The following is a 16,469-nucleotide window of genomic DNA, read 5'->3' on the forward strand; positions in this document are numbered from 1 at the left end:
AATAGGATGGATTATTGTTATGAAATAACCCTACCCTAAATCATGACATTTTCTTTTTTTCCCCATGAATTCTCAACTAATGGAGGTGTTTAATCACCTATTCTCATTAGGAAATGACACTGGTGATATTTGACGTTAATGTGGTAACATTTAGCTCGTTTTGCTTAAAATGGGTGGATATTTGGTCTGTCTAGCTATAGACGGATATGCACCGTCTATAATGAGAATTTGTACTAAGATAGTTGAAAACTTTGTGTTATTTCAACTCCAAAATATCAACCAAACGAGTTTTAGAGCAATAATGTCTTTTGTAAACCATGGGAAATTAATTTCCGTATACCAATCAAACGAGGCCTTACATTTCAAAATATGGAATTCCTTTGACGCGGAATGGTAGCAAAATTAGAACCATATTTACAACTTAGAATTTTTAAAAGAAAATTGTTACTCCGTACTTAATTACTTTTTTTTTTTTTTTTTTTTTTTTAACATTAGTATTTTATAAAAATAATAAAAAAAAAATTATCAAAAAAAATATCAATAAAATACTCAAATTTCAGAAGGCTTGTGAGCTCCAGCAGTCAATCTCACTTGTTCCTCAGACTTCTCTAATGGCCTCCTTGACGAACATCCCATCTCTTCTTCTTCTGATTTAACCCTAATTTTTTTTCTGCAACTACAATCACTCACCCACTCACACACACACTCTCTCTCTTCTTATAAATTCAAAGGTAAATCCCTCGATTTCTTTTATTTTATATGTTACCCTATTTTTGCAGCATAATATAGTGTATTTATTTATTTATTTATTTTTTATTTAATGTGCATAAATTTCATTGTTAAAAACCCAATTTTATGATGTAAAAATTGTATTGATTAATGTTAATTCGTGGGTTGTTTTAGTTTGAAGTTCGGGGTTGCTAGGATTTGGGGTTTTAGGGTTTATGACAGAAATTGTTGCTTTGGTTTTGGGTGTGGTTTAGTGTTATAAAATGTAAAAAAGGTTAATACTTTTTAACATTTGAGGTGGGTTTGTGAGAAATATCAATTTCTTGTTGATGAAAGACTTGAACTTGTAGAGTAGCCTTTACTTGATTCAGTTCTTTTGTGTTTTTGGTGGATTGTTTTGTGTGTAGTTTAGCTCAGAGCTTTACGGGTTCGCAGTTTACTGTGATTAGGATGCATAATTGAGTAGATAGTGTAATCTGATGAATTGATGAAGGGTGCATTTTATGATTTTAGAGGAGTTTTTTGACAGAAATGTCAGTACTTACAAAGTTACGATGTTGGTTGTTGGCGGTAGTTATATCGGCGGTAGAATATAGCTAAAGAAAGTACATTGGTGTATAGAACTTTGGGGTATTCAGATTCACAATTAGCGCCCATATTAACAAGCTCTGGGGCTCTAAAATAGCATTTCTGATCTGAATTTTATTACTTTACGTGTAAGGGTGTTTTTGGATAGCAAAAGTGGAGGGAAAGGGAGAAGAGGGAGAAGGGGGAAGAGAAATAGAGGGAAGGGAAGGGAAGGGAAGGGAAGGGGAAATGGGATATGGGTATTTGGATACAATTTCCTTCCAAATCTTGCCTATTGCGGAGAGATTTTGATTTGCCTTGGAAGAGGGAAAATGGATCCTTCCCAATCTCTCCCCCTCCATTTCTCTCCACCCTTATTTCCTATCCAAACAAGGGATTTTAAGTCCCCTACTTTCCCTCCCTTTCCTTTCCCTCCAAATCCATCAATCCAAACATACCCTAAGTGTTTCCTTCCATTACATTATTGTAACGTCATTGAAATTGAAACATGAATCTTAAAGGATTTGCTTTCTCAGGTTTTGAGGTTTTGTGCTCTAAGCTGAGATGTCCAAGAAAAAGAATCCACGTGTATTTCTAGATGTATCCATTGGTGGCGATCCTGTTGAAAGAATTGTTATTGAGGTAACTAATTTTAGCACTCTCTTATATACTCTGAGCATGTTTGTGAATACTTAGGACTAATCGTTTTTTACAACAAGCACCATATAGTTGAAAGTGATTAAAAAAACATTCAATTCTACTTATGAAATATGAAGTGTCATACTGTGTCTCATAGTATTATAACTCGGTTTCAGTCATGGTATCGGTTGTCGCAACCTAATATCGGTAAATACTGTCAATGATCATGGTAAACTCCAAACCATTCCTTAGTTCAGTCGGGTATCGGTGTTGCGGCCGATTTTTAAAACTATGCCATCATCTCTCCACTTGGAGTGCTAGCATCGATAGAGACCCGGGGTGATGATTATGATAGTGAATTTAGTGATGTTACGAAACCGTTCTAAAAGCTAGTGAAACACATACTTGGTGTGTACCTTTTTGTCTAAGTTTTTTATCAACTTATGTCCCTTTTCTTTTTTTAATGATTATTTCCACTATCTAAAGGAATCGATTTTCAATGTGCAGCTGTTTGCAGATGTTGTTCCAAAAACTGCTGAAAACTTCCGTGTACTCTGCACTGGTAATGTTTTACTTGTATTACTTGTGGTGATAGGGAGACTGTCAAACTTGAAAAAGTTATTGCCTTTATTTTCCGGAATAAACGTTTTTGCTATCCAGCTACATTAAGCTGCTTGTCGTTGAAAGTGGTAACTGGATGGATATTGATGTGTCTTGACCGTTTTAAGGCCCAAGTTTCTGTGCTTTGATCTTAGCTGTGGACTGTGCTCACAAGTTATCTCAAAATGTCATTTATTTGTCGCAGGAGAAAAGGGTGTGGGACTTACCACAGGGAAACCTCTACACTATAAAGGATCCAATTTCCACCGCATAATAAACAAATTCATGGCACAAGTAAGATTTCTACAGTTCTTGCAACTTGGAAGTTCTGAAGCTATCCGTATTCTGTAATTTAGACAAAAGTAAATCTTTTTAATGTTTTCTTCTGCAAACACGTAACTTGTAGTACGACTGTGAATATCATACCATTCCCTGTATTATTGTGGAATGCTCTACATGTTACATATCTAATCTGTGTACATGTATTGAGTGTGCTAAGGAGCTTTAGACTCTTTTCATAATACTGCTTTTATATTACCGTCTCTTAGGTAGATAAAGCATAGATCGTTTGATTTCGGTATCTTTAGCATGCCTGAATAAAGATGATTTCATTTTGTTTCGATTTTGTTGATTAGTGTACTGTTGCTACACTATGATTCAGCAGCATATGTTCAGACATTGAACATTGACGTTGTCACTTTTTTGTGCAGGGGGGTGATTTTTCAAAGGGGGATGGTATGTTGTTCCTATCTTTTTTTTTTTTTTTTTTTTTTTTTTTTTTTTTTAAATTCATTTTGCTTTCATTGATTCTCAATCATTCTGCCTTCTATGTTCAGTATTATGGTATGCTACAGCGACACCATGATACAACATTTTCATGGCGAGACCTATACTGAACAATTTCAATGTATTGCAGGCACGGGTGGAGAAAGCATCTATGGGGGGAAATTTGCAGGTACTGTTTGTTTATTAGGTTACCTAATGATTGTGATTGTTTAAGTGTTAGGTCACTTAGGTGCCTGACTCTTGTTGTTTCGATTTCTTGCAGATGAAAATTTTAAGTTGGAACATAGCGTCCCTGGACTTCTCTGTATGGCAAACGCAGGTCCCAATACCAACGGATCACAGTTCTTTATCACGTTTAAAGCGACTCCTCATCTTGATGGGTAATATTAATATTCATTTTGCGAGAAAAACCAAAATTTTAATCTACTTCTCATTTAATTATATGGGTGGTTAGTTAGTCTTACATAAAGAGGGTCTTGTATGATATTGTTTGTTATGAGTATGTGGACAATTGATGTTTAACCCATGATATGGCAGGAAGCATGTCGTTTTCGGCAAGGTAGTCCAAGGGATGGATATTGTCAAGAAAATGGAACATGTGGGAACTTCTGACGGGCGTCCTCTAAAACAAGTTAAAATTGTTGACTGTGGAGAAATTACAGCTGCTAAAGTTGAAGTTGCAGTTTTACCCGGGAAAGGTGAGGTTAGAAGTTTTGTTAAATGAGTGCTACTGCCACCATTCATTCTATGTTGTCCTCATTTGATTTTAATGGTCGACTTTGACCATTAATATCTCTCCAAATTATTTAGCGTTAAAATATAAAATCTGTTGCTTCTGATTTATTGGAACAACTATTTTGATATTGTGATTTGTGAGTTGTAATCTGTGTTACTCAGACACGTGTCGGCGTGTAGGACACGGCTGTTTGGGGCGAATTTTCCTGTTTTCTGGTCTAAATTGAAGTGTCGAAGTGTCGTGTCGTGTCGGGCACCGACACGTGTCTGACACGCGACAAGGCAGTTAAGTGAAGTGTCAGAGTAACATAGGTTGTAATTGGGGTAGGTTGTGAGAAAATATTGGTAAATATAAAATCTGTTGCTTTTGAATTACCGAAACAACTATTTTGATATTGTTATTTGTAAGAAGTTGTAAGTAATGTATGTTGTGAGAAAATACTGGTAAAAGTTTAATTGTTTGACCACTGTAGTCAATTGAGGATAATGTATATGGCATGGAGGAAAATTGTTAGTTTCTTATCATGTTCACATCACATTGTGATACCGCTTATATGTTCAAATTCTTCAGGGAAATTAAAGAAACCAAAAAAAGCTTTAAGCTCCGATGAAAGTTCAGATGACAAAAGGAAAAGGCAGCCTAAGAAATCTTCTAAAGACAGGAGGAAAAAGAAAAGGCGTTACTCATCCTCAGACTCTTATAGCAGCTCCTCATCAGAATCTCACAGTGATTCTGATTCTGATTCTGATTCAGATTCTTCCGTGTATGATTCTGATGACTCTAGCTCTTCAAGTGATGGTAGACGCCGAAAGAGAAAGAGACCCAGTAAAGTTACTAAGCGGGTGCCGAAAAAGAGTGATAGCAGCAAAAAGAAAAGAAGTCGGCGTGATGGAAGATTGGGGCGCAAATCTAAAAGGTATATTTACACCATACTTTAATCATGCTTTTTTTTTAAACCGCACAAGTTTCCTGCATTTCTACGACTTTGTTAGCTTTATTTGTATGTTGAGTAATTATCTTGTTTTTATTTCCTTTTTTTTTCCATTTCATTATTTGTCGTTAACGGTTTAAGGCTGTCTTGTTGTTAAAGGATTTCTGTAATTATGCTTTGTCAACTTTCCTTGCCTCACTACTTTGTGTTTGATAATCTTGTAGGAATTCTGATAGCTCTAGTGATAGTGAAACCACAAGCACCCAAAGCAGCTCTGAGGATGAAGAGCCTAGACGTCGTACTTCATCAAGTAAGATGGGATGACTGGCAATTCCTGATTCTTTCTATTAAATTTTGTGTGGCTTCGCTACTTTATTAGTGTGCTTTTATTGTATGATCGTGTCATGCGTAGTACATTTCCCCAAATCAAACACTAAACTTCAGTCTTCATTATTTTCATGTTTTTTCAGAGTTGAAGAAAATTTCTGAATCTGGTAAAGATCAAAAGAAGGCTGAGGTTCAGACGGCGATCAGCCCAGCTAAGGAAGAGGACGATTTTTCACGAAAGACCGAACATACGTCAAACAATGGGCATGAAAAGGAAACTAAATCTGCACGAGTCACGGAACCACCAGCTGACGGGAAAGAGAAAAACAGGTTCAGTTGCCGAACGACTAATTTCTTCTTTGATTTTAATGATTGCAGTACGTATAATAATGTGAACCAACCAGGAATGTGATCCCCAATCTAGATGGATGTCAATTACGTATCAACTTATCAATAGTTTTATCTCCAGGGTCCGATCTCTCAGTCCTAGAAGTCAAGAAATTGTCCCGAGTGATAGTGAGATTACAGATCGACATCAGAAGGCAAATGCTAAGTCACAACTTGATGATGTAGTTCCTGCTGTTGAAGGTGTCCCACCTCCTGCTAAAGAGTCTGGAAGCCCTTCTGGTAATGAACCAAAGCGCATAAGAAAGGGTCGAGGATTCACTGAGAAGTTTGCCTTTGCCCGACGGTATAAGACTCCTTCTCCTGAGCGATCACCACGAAGGCCTCCGTACAATTATGGTGGCAGAAATTACTACGACAGGAATCGTGACAGGTAATATGTGGGCATCTTGTTTTTGAGATTGAGAGAAACAACTTCCCGAAATCTCGTGTTTATTTCAGTTCTGTGAAGTGCTCAGACTTCAAGAGTTTGTAAGTTTGTTGCTTGACATCGGATGTAAAAGGCAACATCAAGATTAACTCACTATTATCTTTCTCAGATTTTCAAACTATCGTGGTTATTCAGATCGTGCACCTCGCTATAGAAGCCCTCCAAGAAGAAGATCCCCGAGGTACTTGCGTGATCCCTGGAATTATATTACAAAAGGAACCGTCAATAGATGTCTCGTTTTTATGGCAGAGCCAATGTTTTATCCCACAAACTTGTACGAAATGGTCTCGCATGTTAGCCACTAACCTTATAATTTCTGTTGTTTATAGGACCAGAAGAAGTCGAAGTCGCTCCGGAAGTCCAAATGATGAGCGAGGCCCAAGAAGACAGCGAAACCGAAGCGCAGACCGAAGCCCAGCCCGTCGTACCAATCTAAGAGAAAGACGTCCAATTAGCGAGAGGTTAGGATCTCGTGTTGGCACTAAAGCAGAAGATGAGCGACGTTCTCCTCCCAAAGCTAGATCAAGGTCCAGGTCAAGAGACCGAAATTTGTCACGTTCGAGCTCTCCAGAAGCTGGGTTGATAAGGCATCAACGGAAGAAAGGATCAGCATCACCAAGAAGGTCGATTTCAAGCTCACCAGTGGGTCAGAAGGGTCTAGTAGCCTATGGTGATGGTAGCCCGGATGCAGGTTCCAGGTAGATTTCAGTGTTAAACTTGGCATTTATGTTAAATTACCGTTGCTATCCTTTTGTGAATGTTGGACTCGAGTTGGGGAGTACTATGTATTTGTATCATGGATTTTTCCCTTAGTTTTAAGGTGTCAAATGAAAAAAAAAGTAGCATCTTTTTTTTCGCTTTTTTCGATCAACTGAATGAATTGGAGTTAGCATCATTTGCTGTCAACTAACAATGAATTGGCTTTTCAAAGACTTGGTTCGATGCTTTTTCGAGTATCTTGCATCTTTGGGTTATGGTGTGTGTCCTGTGGTTTTTGGCTTTTGTGAGTCAGCTCCAGCAACAACAAACGCTCGTGGCATAAATGGGTTGATGGGTGATGACCGACTCATCATCAGTGGGCGACTAACACGAGAGACCTCTGTAAATGTTTGCGGGTATGTATTTTTACGCGAATCATCAATCATAGAGAAGTATTTTTGATGGAACCATTGTTGAGTGACTGATTCAATACAATTGAGAGATCTATCTATAGAACCCGTCGGAAAAAAAAGCAGCGCTGTTTTTTCGCTTATTTTCACCCTACTTTAATTACCGATTCGATTGATTCATTCCATTCGATTCGATTGGCTCCATTCGATTCGGCTTTCATTTCACTCCATTCGATTGATTAATTTTCATTTCATTTCCATTAAGTTCAAATTTCATTTCAAATTTTTACTCATCTTAAATTTAATAGTTATTATTAATTTTGTTATCAATAATACTATTTTTTAATATTATTCTTTATCATTATTATTATTATTATTATTATTATTATTATTATTATTATTATTATTATTATTATTATTATTATTATATTTAATAATAGTGTTAATAATAATGTTATTAATAATTTATTTATTATTATTATTATTATGAATATTATTATTAAAATGAATAATATTGTTGTTGTTGTTGTTGTTAAAATGAATAATAATGTTAATAATGTTAATAATAATATTATTTATTATTATTATTGTTATTATTATTATTATTAGTAGTAGTATTGTTGTTGTTGTTGTTGTTGTTGTTATAATTATTGGTATTATTATTATTAAAATTAATAACATTTATTATTAATATTATTGATGGGGCACACCCAACCGACTTGACCCAGTAGCCCATACGGGGTCATACAAGTCAACACGCTTGCCAACATGGTTACGGATTCGCTTGATACTCTACGAATCACGAATTGTTAAAAGCGAATTCTATCAATCGACATCGAAAATACATATAACACATTTTCTATAAGCGAATCGCGAATCGATAAGGCGTATTCATAGCGAATATGGTAACTATGCTTGTCAGCCATCATTTGAGGTACACATAGAAATCTATAAATACCTCATTATTCACCCATCAATGGTAAAATACTTCTCACCAACAACTTCCACTCTCTAGAAGTAAGACTATTCGAGCTACTATGAGAGGGCACGGAAACCTTAGCTTCAAGCAAGGTCCCAACTATCCAACAAGATCAGTAAGGCATCGGAGAAGGACCTATTGCGAACCCTCTGAGGCCCTATTTGTTACGCGTGAAAGATCCATCCAGAGAGAGCAAGCATAGGTTCGAGGTGCCATCGTCTGAGAGGAGCGCGTTGACCCGACCCGGATTCGAGCAACGCTTACTTGAATGTTTTTATTCGAAACAATTATTTTTACTAATATCATTATTAATATTGACATTACTATTTATTATTGTTATTAGGAATATTATTAGTAAAAAATTACTATTTTTTCATTATTATAATTTATGATTATTCATATACTCCTCCCTCTATCCCACAATTCAATTGTTGTCTTTGGTTTTAGACAAAGACGAGGAAAGAGGAGTGGCCAATTATAAAATGACAAGCGAGACCAAATTGAGTGTGAATGATCAAATTGTTCATCAAGTTCATTCTTAAAATAGAAAGGACAATAATTGAATGAGACACCCCAAAATGGAATAGACAACAAATTAGGAAGAGAGGAGTATAATATTATAATTTTTTCTTAAAAATATTAATTTTAGTATAAATAGTATTATACTATGAATATTATTATTATTATTATTATTATTATTATTATTATTATTATTATTATTATTATTATTATTATAATTGATAATAACAATAATATTAATTATTATTATTATTATTATTATTATTATTATTATTATTATTATTATTATTATTATTATTATTATTATTATTATTATTATTTGATTCAAATTAATTCAATTTTTTATTCATTCGATTCGATTCAATTCATTCAAATTTATTCGATTGATTCGATCATTCGGCTCCATTCAGTTGATTGATTGATTCGATTCACTCATTGATTGATTCATTCGATTGATTGATTCATTTCATTCATTGATTGATTGATTCGATTCTAAAAAGCGGAAAAAAAGCAGCCAAGTTCAAAGGTTTGTCTTATGTGCAAATGCCTTCTTCTGACTTTTCACGAGTGCAAATTAGCCCCAATTGTTTACGTTTGGGTGCAAATTGCCCTCCATTTCATTAGTTTGGTTTCTATTCAATAAAATACGTTCTTTTCTCAATTGACTTTTCTTATTTATTAAGAATTTTGGTCTATGGACCAATCTACCCTCCCACACTCACATCACCATTGTCCATTTGAGAATTCTGTTTCGCTCTGCTGCCTCCTCACACTTGCAACTCGCAAGTGCTACAAGCCTACAACCACCACCTACGCCTCCACCACTACTTATGACGTCACCCGCCACCACCCACCGCACGCAACAACTTCGCTTGATCAACACACACCACATGACCACCCTAGCCTGTACTACATCCATTTTATTATTACAAAAGTTGAATAGTAGGATTAAATTGCACCAAAAGGTAAACATTTGGGGTTTAATTTGCACTCATGGAAAGTTATGGGGGGCAATTTACACATAAGTCCAAATCTTTGGGGCTTATTTGTTACTTCCCCGGATCTGCGTCTATACACCGTGAAACTCTTTTTTATAAATTGCCAGCAAATCCTGTTGACAGGGGCATAGTAGTGTTTTCAATACAATTGAGAGATCTATCTATAGATCTGCGTCTATACACCGCGAAAAACTCTTATAAATTGCCAGCAAATCTAGTTTTCGCTTTGCAAAGACTTATTACTAATTAACTACAGATCTTCGCACATCCGACTCGGTTTCTTCTTGAAATACTGACCCGTATTACAAGGGTAAACCTTTGGGGACGATTTTGTCTTTGATCCACATGTAAATTGGCAAGATTACAAAGTACGTCGAAGCCAACACCCCAAGCAGAAACCGGTATATGAACACGATTGGATTCACCGGTTCCTTCACATCCTCGACCTTGGGCCCGAGCTGCATCACATAAACCGGTTCATAAGTTCAGAACAAACTAATCGTATTAACAGGCCAGAAGAGAAAGAGATGTTAAATTACCTGCAATGGAGAATCCCCTGAGGCGGGTTTAACACCGGTTACAGAGCAACCCATAATAAGCCCATGACGACGAACCCCTCTATACCACTTAGGTCCGATCCTTTTTATTTGGACGTCCTTAAATCCCGCCTTCTCAAACCATTCGATATATTCTTCTTCTTTCGGGAAAAGCATCCATACGTCTGCAAAGAAGCGAGATAGCCAAAATGTCGGGTAGACCGGACCGATCAAGCAAGCTTTGCCTCCTAGTTTGAGTACCCTGTATGCTTCCTTTATGCCTCTTTGAGGGTCAGGCCAATATTCAATACTGATCACAATCAAGCATCAATACAAATCATATAAGTTACCTCATGATCACATCATTAGCTCAAGGCTACCTCATACAACAATTTGTGTATATATCTAGAAGAAAAAGATGTTTTGACCATTCCAAATATAATACATTAATACGTCACCCTTTTTATATTGTCCCCATTTGACTTTGGTAGTCTAACATCTGTTAACTTCAATAATTAACTCAAACCTGATAAATTTTAGGAAGTACATTATATCACAACCCAATTCAACTCTTTAGAGGCGGCACATAGGGCGTTCGATTAGGTTCTCAGAACCGGGGCCTACCAACTCACAGGGTCTCAAAATTGGAACTTCATTTGAAAGAGAGTTTTCGAGGAAAAACTTAAACAAGTTTTCCTAAGGCCGTTATTCTCACAAAACCCAACTCAAAATGAGTTATACGTTTACCAAGCACAAACCCAAACCACCTCCACGCAATAGTTATAGTTAGATTTAAATAAAAATAAATAAATAAAAAACTTATAATTGGATTACTTTGTTTCTCAATCATATATTGGACCATCAAGCCTCAACTTTGACAATTGGAACATGGCCTCCCATATACATTGGCCGCCCCGGTTACCCTTCATAGTTCGTATTACTCGACACCAGAATTCTTCATTTGAATAAAAAAACATGAGATTTTCACATAAGATGGTCGACTGAGACACTTAGACATGTACCCGTGTCATCAGATACTAACATAATCAGTGGTGGAGCTAGGGGGACCCCTGACGTATGAAATTTTCGGAATTTAGTTTTTCGAAAATTTTTCTAGTGTACCTTATGTTATTACCATTTCACCCCCCTAAAAATTTTCGTCCCCCTAAACTTGAATTCCGGCTCCGCCACTGAACATAATCACAACTACAAAAACATGATTGAAAAAGGCAAAAAAGCAATACCTTCCAGCAGAAACATATCTATCAGCATAATCAGTAGGAAATGGAAGATCCTCAGCATCACCTTCAATAATCCTACACTCTTTCAAAGGCTCCTTACTTTTCGCCTTGGCGAGCTGATGCGGTGACTGATCTAAAATGGTAACATTCTTAGCATCAACATGTTTAACAATACCTAAAGTAGTAAAACCAGTTCCACCACCAACATCAACCACTATCATTCTCCTATCATATAAATCAGCATTTTCTAGCGCCTCGTCTCTCATTTCTTCATTCCAATGTAATGGGTTTATTAACTTATCATACACTATTGATAAAAACTTATAAAACCAAAATGCTTCTTTTTTGTGTTGTATAAACCTTGGTTGTGTAACTTGCCTTGATATTGACACATTGCTACATTTTGTGATTAGGGTTTTGTATCTCTTGTTGCTTGTACTACTAATTGGTGTGGTTATTTTCAATTTAGGGATTTGTTGGAACCCTAATCCATTTACGAGTTTATCGGTTCCATTTAGCATTGAACAAGCCATTAATTTAAGTAATTAGAGATACCCAAATAAGAAAATGAACAAATTTGAGGAAATTGAGAGTGCCCAAATGGTAGTTTTGGTTTGATAATAGTGATTTGATTATGGGAAAGATGTTGGTTTTTAATGTGTGTATAGAAGAAAAGTTCATGCAACATAAGAAAACAAGGAGGGAGAGCTCACTAGAGTTGTCTAGAAAGAGTTGAGAGTAAATCATGCACCTTGGAAAGTCTCTGTGGACTAGAATGATACAAATAAGCCTTTCTATCACTTTCAATGGGCCTATAATATGGATATAATTATATCAGCACTAATGCACCGGATTCTATTAATAGGCTTATAATATGTCTGATGATAAAAGTGTTACTAGGTGGAACTGACATTCAGTACCACACTTTTTTTTTTGGTACGAACATTCAGTACCACACTTTCATATGCCCTTTGTAAGGTTTATTATTTTAACGAGTTCTACATGTTACATCTGAAAGGGTGGTACCAAGGCTTGATACCCTCAAAGGCGCCATAACATTTTCCCTAAAATATTTGATTTGAGGGTGAGTGAAAATAGCTAGGCATAATGCATAACCATCTTGTTAATTTGTCGAGGATTTGAAGTAATTCGTCGACAATGAATAGGATTGGATTTAGAAAGTGATACAATTTCTATTTTTCAGTTAATGGAGGATAGTTATATATGTGGGTTATATTGCAACAATTTATATATTGGACCTAGGGATGGCAATGGATCGGTCTGGGTCGGGTGAAGCCTCATTCATCATCCATCCGCTTCTATAAAATCTCATATGTCATCTGTTAAACTTATCATTCGTCATCCATCCATCATCCATGAATGAAACGGGTGAATCGAGTGATAAGAGGCGATTGCAAATATATATGTTTAAAGCCAAAGAACGACTTTTTATTCTCCAAAAAAATATATATTTTGATTATATCTTAACAATGCAGTATATATATTATTTTTTTTAAAAAAAAATAATAAACCGGGTGGAGGATAGATGACTGGTTAAATTTCTTCATCCAACCCATCATTCATCCGTCATCTATTTCATCCATCATCCATTTAAGTCGGATTTCCACCCATCTTTTAGAATCGGGTGAATCAATTTTTGATCGGGTGCTGGTAAAATTGACATCCGTACAATGGATCGTTGGTCGAATTTATCACTAACCTAGGCCCGTGGGTCACTTGGTTGTACTTACACTTTATGCTCTGTAAGGCCCATTTATAGAGTTTGGGTTCTATTGGGCTTTTTGGGCTGATCCTTTTATTTGTAAACAGTAGCTCAGTCCATTTGCAAGAGCTAAAATGAAGCTTCTCATTCTTCTGCTCTTGAATTAATTTTGACTCCAAAATAAGATTAATTAAGTTGTCGATATTTTTTTTTTTTTTTTTTTTTTTTTTTTTTTTTTTTTAATTAGGTAAGAAAACTAGGTTGATCCTCTAGGGTAGGACCAACCTATCTCATCCTTTCGAATGAGGGAGGTAAGTTGAAGCCACCGCTATCAAACCACTCGAAAGAGTTGGACATGAATGTCCAACGAAGCCATGAAGTCGAACCTTGTTGGCTTCACGAAAGCAATGTTTAATTATCACTTCATCGAAAAAATGAAGGTCTAATTTCACATCCTTGATAATACTAGAAATTTCCCACGGAATTTGCCAAGTACCTCGAATCGAGTTAATAACACATAAGTTATCACCCTCCACAATTAACTTTGAGATTCCTAAGTATTTAGCTGCTAAAATACCTTCTTTTAAAGCAAGTGCTTCCGCAACAAGGATCTTTGTTGGATCCGCACATTTTTGCTCCCAACAAAACGACTTTACCATTGTGATCTCTTATAGAATATCCTAAAGCAGCTTTATTACCTTCTATTCTCGATCCGTCAAAATTTAGCTTTAGAAAACCGTTTGTAGGTTTTTCCCACCAAATCTCTTCCTTACTAGAATTGTTTCTAGCTGACTCTTCTACCTCGGGATTGTTGAGATCCTTAAATCTAGTCACATTCCATGTCTTAGTGCTATTAATACATAAAGTAATAAGTTTGTTGATACATAAATTAACATTATTAAAGATGATATCATTTCTATGGAACCATGCATTCCACCAAATAAAAATAATCTTTATAAAGTCATCTTTTGGAATTAAATCCTTGAGATAATTAAGTTTCGTTAGAAAACTTTGACTTGTAATAGTACCATAATTTGACAAAAACTCGTTGAAACTAATAATGTCCGGTCTTGGATGAGGACCCAATCAAGGGACATTCGTAAAAGAAATGATCTTTGTTTTCAATAGGATTGTTGCACGTAACGCAATGAGGTGGGACATCAATATGACTCTTGAGAAGTCTACTTTTTGTTGGAAGGCGTCAACACAAAGCTTTCCAAAGAAAAAATTTCAATTTAGGAGGAATATTCAATTTCCAAATCCATTGAAATTCACATTTGTCAAGAGCTTGATCGAACAAACCTTGCGCTAACCAAGTTCTTTGTTTTGGTAGAGAAATTTCCATCTACGGACAACCCCAAACGAGGGTATCTGGAATATCATTATGTGGCACAGGAATGTTGGTAATCTGATTAACAATATCATTATTCACTAAACTGGATAATTTACAAACATCCCATTGCTTGTCTGAGGTTATGAAATCTTTAACCAAAAGATTAAGATCACGGTTACTATCATCATCAACCATACTACTTGTAAGTGGGTGTGAAAAAACCCAATTATCAGACCAAAACTTAATGTTGCTACCATTACCTACCTGCCATCTCAGTCCTTTTCTAAATAGAGTCCGAAGACTCATTAGTTTACGTCATTGCCAAGAAGAGGCTGCATTAGGCTTATGATCAAAGAGTAAACAATTTCTCAAGTAATAAACGTGACCAATAAATAAATAAATACATTCGTATCAGACAATAAACGAAAAAAATCTCATTTGATACGAATGTATTTATTTATTGTCTGATACGAATGTATTTATTTATTTATTGGTCACGTTTATTAGCCTACCATATTAAATTGATTAAAAGAACTGGGCTATGTAATAAACGAAAAAAAAAAATCTCAAATCTCATTTTATAAATGTAAGAATATTTTCATCTTTGATCAATACATAAAGTAGTAACCTTCTTCGTTCCTCTTTAATTTGTTACACAAAATCTAATTTGTGACGGCACGTATCCGTCACTTTGGAGTGACGGATACCATTTTCCCTCACAAATGACCCAAATAGAGGAGAGAGGGAAGCACATGGAGATGCCCAACTTATCCCCTCTATCCGTTTTGTGAGTGACATTATCCGTCACTTGCTCCGAGCCGTCTTCAGCAAGACTAATTGAATTTGTTAATAGCGAATATTTACGTGTAGCAGCTTACATAATAACAGTGGCGGATCTACTAAGGCCCTTCTGGGGTGCGCGGACACCGGAAACATAATTTTTTTTTGCGTATTTTCTCTAATTTTCAGGCTAAAAAGAAAAATTTTAACTTTTTTATGTGTATATAGATTTTAAATATTAATCCGGACCCCGGAAAGAATTTTTTCTGTATTCGCTATTGCATAATAATAGCTTTTCATACCATTTCATCCAAAAGCTTAGGAACCCTCATTTTCGTTTCTAACTAATCATTCGTGTAGTTTCCTACGGAGTATTATGATTTCATAATATTATCAATCAATGATCACTAATTAAATTAGTACGAAATTACGTACATTTGCATGCGCATTAAACAAGTCTTGTTTTGTGGTCATACACTAAGTTTAAAATTAATAAATGAAGTACTTTGCACTTGAGCGAGTTGGCAGAAAAAACTCAAATTATTAGTATTTTCTGACAATTTGTAAGTTGTAAGCAAACTGCACCACAGTTTGACACAATATTACTCCACTCTATAAAGGAAATACACACCAATTTCATTGCAACTAACAATAGTACTCCCAAGAGTTTGGTTAAACGGATTTATTTATCATAATATTAAAACGATTAATTTTTTTTTTTTACTTGTACATGTTATTTTCCCCCGATATATTTTACTTTTGTTTTATTCTAATTACTTGACTCGTTGAAGTTTAAAACATATATAGCCATATAGGCCATATTCTTTTGGACTGAAACTGTCTGAATTGAACTGAATAAAGCTGAACTGAACTGAAATGATCTGAAATTAAATCCAAAAAAATAGGGTCAATTGCCCTTAAACAAGAATTTGTGGAAAAATAAATCTTTTCTTCTACTCATTACTCTGTATTTATATTTACTACTCAATTCTTATATGAAACGGTTCTGATAAATTTATAGGAAGACCTATCAGATAATTGGTAGTTATGGAGTATTTTTTTATTTCATACTTTCTGACAATTTGTAAGATGTAAGCAAAC

At 35.4% G+C, this 16,469-nt stretch overlaps 2 protein-coding genes across 2 annotated transcripts; one reads left to right on the top strand and one right to left on the bottom strand.

The window, feature by feature from the left end:
* The first annotated feature begins 527 nt into the window (after positions 1-527).
* LOC141653040 (peptidyl-prolyl cis-trans isomerase CYP63-like) lies at positions 528-7,080 on the top strand. Its single transcript, XM_074460677.1, has 14 exons — positions 528-731; positions 1,833-1,938; positions 2,443-2,497; positions 2,741-2,829; positions 3,246-3,270; positions 3,452-3,490; positions 3,584-3,701; positions 3,859-4,019; positions 4,628-4,973; positions 5,213-5,298; positions 5,459-5,645; positions 5,785-6,093; positions 6,260-6,331; positions 6,480-7,080. Exons 2-14 carry the CDS (start codon positions 1,861-1,863, stop codon positions 6,850-6,852), a joined length of 1,938 nt encoding a protein of 645 aa, XP_074316778.1. The 5' UTR covers positions 528-731; positions 1,833-1,860; the 3' UTR covers positions 6,853-7,080.
* A 2,749-nt stretch (positions 7,081-9,829) lies between these two features.
* Positions 9,830-12,283, bottom strand: LOC141653041 (2-methyl-6-phytyl-1,4-hydroquinone methyltransferase, chloroplastic-like). Its single transcript, XM_074460678.1, has 3 exons — positions 11,536-12,283; positions 10,295-10,601; positions 9,830-10,213 (listed from the first exon to the last, which is right to left on the bottom strand). Exons 1-3 carry the CDS (start codon positions 12,063-12,065, stop codon positions 10,058-10,060), a joined length of 993 nt encoding a protein of 330 aa, XP_074316779.1. The 5' UTR covers positions 12,066-12,283; the 3' UTR covers positions 9,830-10,057.
* Positions 12,284-16,469: the final 4,186 nt, after the last annotated feature.

Source organism: Silene latifolia, chromosome 4 (genome assembly GCF_048544455.1).
Source record: "Silene latifolia isolate original U9 population chromosome 4, ASM4854445v1, whole genome shotgun sequence".
NCBI classification, from domain to species: Eukaryota; Viridiplantae; Streptophyta; class Magnoliopsida; order Caryophyllales; family Caryophyllaceae; genus Silene; species Silene latifolia.